A 6,059-nucleotide genomic window follows, 5' to 3' on the forward strand; every position below is an offset into this window, starting at 1 on the left:
TCGATCCCATATATAAACATGCAATATGTAAACCCAAATCATAACTGGAGTTGAATTCAATTATAAGCGAGAAATATTCGAGTTTATAGGGAAGTAAGACATTGGAATTGGAGCCCCTCTTGATTTAGATGTCATTTCTTTTTTCTCCTCTCGAGATTTCTTTGAATGGGTTTTCATATTTTCATGAGAATTTGAGATTTGAGATGATGATGATGAACTGAAGCAGTCAAAAATCGAAAAGAAAGACATGATTTTTCAACTAAAATTTAAACTCCTGGTGTCTAGCTAGAGAGAAAGAGAGAGGGCTAGATGGTGGTTTTTTATTTTCTTTCTACTTTGAATTTATAAGTACAAGTCGATGATGAGGTGCACATAGTTGAATACTGTCTTGGCCTTCTTATGTTACTTTCAAGGATATGACCTAGAAAGTGAAAGCTAATCTATTTATGCTTGATGAGCAAGGAAAAAAATATCTACCTCATCTCAATTCTTGATGACCAAGGAAAAAACCTGTCTACCTCAATCACATTAGTCACTTATGAAGTCGATGAATTTCTGTAGAGTAGAACCTCCGTAAAAGAGGTGTTCATAGAATTTGCTCACATAAATATAGCTAAACATATCATCTGTGACAATCTAAAAGTTTAAATCAGTTGGAGCCTCTACTTAGAGAGTATAAACAACAATTGGACTTCTCACAATGTGAACCTCATCAGACCACACCAGTGATGCAGTTGCCGTTTCATATGAACCCGCCAATCCATGTCCAATAACATTTACAACAAACGACTTTTTCTCGTTCAATGAGCTGAAAGAAAGGACTTTAGGTTCCACTGTCACCGTAATCTTATCATTCGATGTAGTAATCTTCGCCTTGTACGTTGTCGGTGTGGTGGTGCCAACGTTGGTCACGGTTCTTGTAAAATTCACGTTCATCTTTTTTCCCACTTGGACAAGAGCACCAAATGAAGGATAATTCAGATTCCTAGGTTGTTGGTCATCAGTTGTGGTTCCTTTGCTGATGGGGCAAGTACCGTTTGTTATGAGTTTAACTACGGAAGAGTCGTAACCCAGACCACATAAAAATTGGACGTAATCATCTGCACTTGCGTCATAAATGAGACCAGGATTTACAGCCTTCACCGGATCAATTTGACCAGACCCATAAGCAAACTCAGCATCAGAATTCTTTGTGTTGTTCATCGCCAAAGCTGTGGTCATAAGAGCAGACTTTATGGCTGAAGGAGACCAATCTGGATGGTATGTTTTAACATAAGCTGCTGCTCCTGTTGCATGAGGGCACGACATGGATGTCCCAGAGAGTATACTGTACTTCACTGACCTAGTATCACCATCAATCCTCGAAGGACTAGCCACAGGTGAGAAAGCAGCCAAAATATCAACTCCTGGTGCACTAATATCTGGCTGTTCTTACAAAATGAGTGGAAAAACAATATTAATGAAAGACTAATTATCAGTAGTTAACAATAACTAAGTGTAACCTATGCATAAAAACTTTTTCCTTTACCTTGACAATGTCGGGTGAGATTAAATTTGGTCCGCGAGAAGAAAACGAAACTACTACTGGAGCTTCAGAATCTTTTATGGATTCAGTTGGCAAAATTGATGCAACAGGATTCCTGTTTGAATGAATATAAAAGACCGTTAAAACTGATGATATACTAATCCTCGCAAAAAAAAAAACACGTAGGCACGGAGTCAATTCTAACTTAAATTACTTACAGGGTAGACTTGAAGTAAGACCTGACAAGGTCACCACTAGTAGTGTTTATTAGTACAGCTGGCAATGGATAAACCTTGGAATCATCAAACCGTGGTTCTAAGGGATCCGTAATCATGATGGTTCCAAGAACTCCGGATGTAAAAGTCTCAGATACTGCGCTGGCTGTGGAATCACATATGACAATATTCCCCCTAACCAAGCCTTTGTCCAAACAACCAACCTGGCATCCCCTGAAGTTTGGTGAAAAAATATTTGTTCAACTCGTAAATAGTTTATTCTGTAGGAACTCTCAAGTTCTTCAGACGTAAAAGTACAAACCTTACTTACTTTGCTGCTAAAAGGTCACATTGGGTTGAGACATTATCCCCATACAGAAGCGGAACTTCAGTTCCATTCAGGTTGAAACTGTTCACTCCAAGACCCTGTTTCACCCAATCAAATACTTTACATAACCATCAAATTGTTGTTCCATTTGATAGTCAAAAATATGTGGGTTGCGATATAAACTTACCTGAAACACCATTCCATTTCCAAAGATAATTTTGTCCATGAGACGTCGATCAGTACTACTTGCTGCCACAGTTAATAACCAAGGTGCATTACTGGTCACTGTTTGTGATGCAGGTCCGTTGTTACCGGCTGACTGTGAAGTGAGTATGCCTTTCTTCACAGCATGAAAAGACCCGATGGCAATAGGATCTGTATTAAATCCAGATGGATAAGAATTACTCAGTGACACAGAGATAATGTCCACGCCATCGGCAATTGCATCATCAAATCCAGCCAAGATTGCATCTGATGGACAACCATCAGAGCCACAGACTTTGTAAGCTGCGATCCTGGCCGAAGGAACTGCTCCCCTGGCATTGCCTTTTGCAATTTCGAAGAAGCTAGCACCCTTAACTATGTTGCCCGCTGCAGTTGATGCAGTGTGAGTACCATGGCCTTTTGTGTCCCTAGCAGATCCTAAGCCCTCATAATATCGAGCCCCAATGAGCTTGCTTTAGATAAACATTTCAAATCAGCAGAAAAAATCATTAGATGTGGAGATTAGTGGGGTGTAATAGTTTGAGATTGCTTAGATGAAGATTTAATAAAAAAACAAAAAATTACTTGTTGCAGGTAAAATTATGACCACCATCACAGACACCCTTCCATTTCTTAGGAGGAGGACCAAAGCCATTGTCAGAGAAACTAGCCGATTCTGGCCAGATCCCAGTATCGATGACACCAACTATGGTATCACTTTCAACATTAGGCATTCGTTTCACATTATGAGGAAGTCCTATAAAATCCCAAGACCTAGTAGTTTGAAGTTGAAAGATTCGATTAGGAAAGATCGATACAATTCCCTCAATACCTGCACAATTACATAAAAGATTATGAATATCAACAACGCGCCACACAAGCCGGTCTATGCTTTCATGTGAACTGCAGTATCAACAAACTAATTACCAGAGAGCTTTTGAACTTCTTTCTCGGTGAGTTTTGCGGAAAATCCATTAAAACTCCTTTTATAACTGTGAACTAATGTGTCCTGCACTGAACTGCAAATCAGTAAATGAAATGCGTTTTAAAGGTCAGTACCAAAACTCTTCGTTTTTGTTTCACCAATCAATTAGAATTGTTATTTAAATTCCATAGACGCTCAAGATAGTAATAGATATTCCAAATATTGGTTACTTACCTTCCCTCGACAATTTCTTGAAGAATATTTCGGTGCTGAGACATTGGGGTATATTCACTCTCAGTTGGAAGCACACCCATGTACACAATATAAACCTTTCTGTCTTCCTTTTGAGCATAGCAACTCATGTTAAAGAATGCAATAGCTGCAAAGAAAACGATAAGCAAAGTAATCGAAAGTAACCTTGTTGTAGCCATAGTTAAGAAACTTTGAATTTTGTGTAAGAAAAAAGATCAAGGAAGATTCATTGTTATTTATAATGTGAAATTGGCATTAAAAGTAAGGATTCTACACTTCAAAGATTATTGGCATTAAAAGTAAAGATTCTACACTTAAAAGATTTTACTTTAGGAATTGCATCACTCATGGAAGTTGTATTACTGCCAAGTTGCTTAATAAATGTATTACCATTTTGCAGAAAAAATAAAATTGAAAAGAATAAATGTCAAATTCGGACCATCTCTCAGCCATATCACAGCAGTAGTATATATGTTCGATATCCACTGATAATCAACAAACTTGCCTCATGACATTCGTTAAATAACTACTGATACTAAGTCTATAAAATCCAAGCATGATGTTGAAATTAGAACTTAACATTTGATTCACAACAAAATCTAACAATCATGAGAATTAAAACAATGATTTTGGTCTAGAAATTGAAGATACTAATCAAAAGATTCCTGGAAATTTCAAAATTCTCCTGAAATTTGTATCATTCTAAAAACCTAAATTTCCACAATCAGCTAAAGAATTAACCCCAAATCTCAGATTTCATACAGATTTTAATCACTCCTTACCTTGAAAAACCAATAACATAACCCCTAATTTCAAAACAAAGCAGTCTGTAGGACCAAAATATCGCACAACATTTGTTAATGTGCGAAGTTCAATAATTTCCTAGTGTGCGAGAATGTCGCACGGTGGATCCGAAATAAAAGGAATTATGAGCTGTCATCCACTAGGTAATCAATTCTTCTTAATATAAAGGAGAATGTTTATACTGAGGTGTCCGCCTGATAACTAATTTCAACTTTTTTGTCCGATGTGTCATCACCGTATTACATTTGAGGAGAGCCAGAAAAATCGAAAAGAAACGACCTTTAAAATCGTTCTATGAAGAAGGCACATCCTGAGAATCCTTTCTCTTAGTTCGGAAGAGTTTTTTCTTGAAAGGTTACAATGACCGGTGACTTCTATAATAAGACAGCCAGCCGATTCGACGCCAATTTTCTGTATACAATTTCGTTGAGCGATCCAACTTCATATCATGCAACAAACCTCTCTTTATAGTTATCTTCATGGTGTTGGATCCATGGATATGTTTTCTTCTACCTGCGTCTTGAAAGGAAATGAAGCGGTGGTTTTGTCGATAATAATGAAGATGAAGTGATGGACGTCGAGGAAAACGAAAGGGGCTTACATCAGCAAAATCAATCCTTGCCACACAATCAATGAATCTTTAGGTTTCGGGTAACGGGATTATTTAGGTTTTCGGGTAGGTAATATCTTATAACCAAACTCATCTTTCATTTTCCACACTTCCTTTTATGATTCTGAATGTTAAAACTAGGCATCCACACGGTTCGGTTCGGTGCGGTTATAGCTAAAACCGTTCACCTAACTGTGTTCGGTGCGGTTATCACAATTAAAACTGCAGCCGAACTGTTTAGTATTCGGTTTGTTTTTAACCGCACCGATACTATTCGGTTACGGTTCGGTTCGGTTTTCACCTATACCCTGCACATGTACATAAATACATTCTGAATTTCTGAATTTCTAATAAACTGATACTACATTCCATACTTAAGTCTTGACAAGATAACCATAGTCTACACATTAAAAACAGAGTTGAAGTTCACAAACAAGTTGATCAAAGTCTTAAGTCTAAAGATTAACCAAAAAGTCTGATGAAACCAAAGTTAAAAAGCAAGTAGCATAAAGACTTGCCAGTAAAAGAAAAAGAGTCATCCATTTGATCTTCATTTCTCAAGTAGCAGACCAGTAAAAGATTGCAGTCCATCCATCTCTCAAGCCAATCATCCCCTTAATCTTCATCCTTTCCCAAAACGTCTGCAACAAGAATGCAACGAAGAAATATTCAAATATATTCAATGAAGTCTGATGATAAAAGGTATAAAAACTAATGGATAAAAGAAGATAATATTCATTCAAATTTCAAGTCAAAAGAGAAGAGATTCTATTACCATCTTCAATGTTGGAATTGTCATCTGGTACATAGTCACACAAAAAATCAAGAGAGATAGGTTTCTGCAACCAGCTTTGCGTACAGAGAAGTGCTTCAACTGTCCTGGAAGATAGCGAGATTCTCCATGGGGTAAGAATGCGCTTTCCAGTACTGAATGCAGATTTTGATGCAACAGAAGACACTAGTATTGCCAAAATATCCTTCGCCATAAGTGATAGCACCTTTTACTTGGTACTATTATCCTGCCACCATGCCAGAATATCAAACTCCCTGGTAGACGCTTCACAGTCATCAAGCAAATGCCTTTCAAGTTCTGACTTTGGATGAGTACTATGAACATTCATTCTTCGCCTTTTCTTCCTTGAATCAAGCATATCCTCAATGTTCTCTTCTTGCACAGAAACAACCATGTCATCAAC

The 6,059-nt window shown here is 37.5% G+C and overlaps 1 protein-coding gene across 1 annotated transcript; it reads right to left on the reverse strand.

Moving 5' to 3' along the window:
• Positions 1-587: 587 nt before the first annotated feature.
• On the reverse strand, positions 588-3,532 carry LOC113307586 (subtilisin-like protease SBT4.13). Its single transcript, XM_026556028.1, has 8 exons — positions 3,432-3,532; positions 3,200-3,291; positions 2,858-3,104; positions 2,256-2,745; positions 2,072-2,166; positions 1,744-1,974; positions 1,529-1,640; positions 588-1,425 (listed from the first exon to the last, which is right to left on the reverse strand). Exons 1-8 carry the CDS (start codon positions 3,509-3,511, stop codon positions 667-669), a joined length of 2,106 nt encoding a protein of 701 aa, XP_026411813.1. The 5' UTR covers positions 3,512-3,532; the 3' UTR covers positions 588-666.
• Between the last annotated feature and the right edge of the window lie 2,527 nt (positions 3,533-6,059).

The sequence above is a fragment of the Papaver somniferum genome, chromosome 9, assembly GCF_003573695.1.
Source record: "Papaver somniferum cultivar HN1 chromosome 9, ASM357369v1, whole genome shotgun sequence".
NCBI lineage: Eukaryota > Viridiplantae > Streptophyta > Magnoliopsida > Ranunculales > Papaveraceae > Papaver > Papaver somniferum.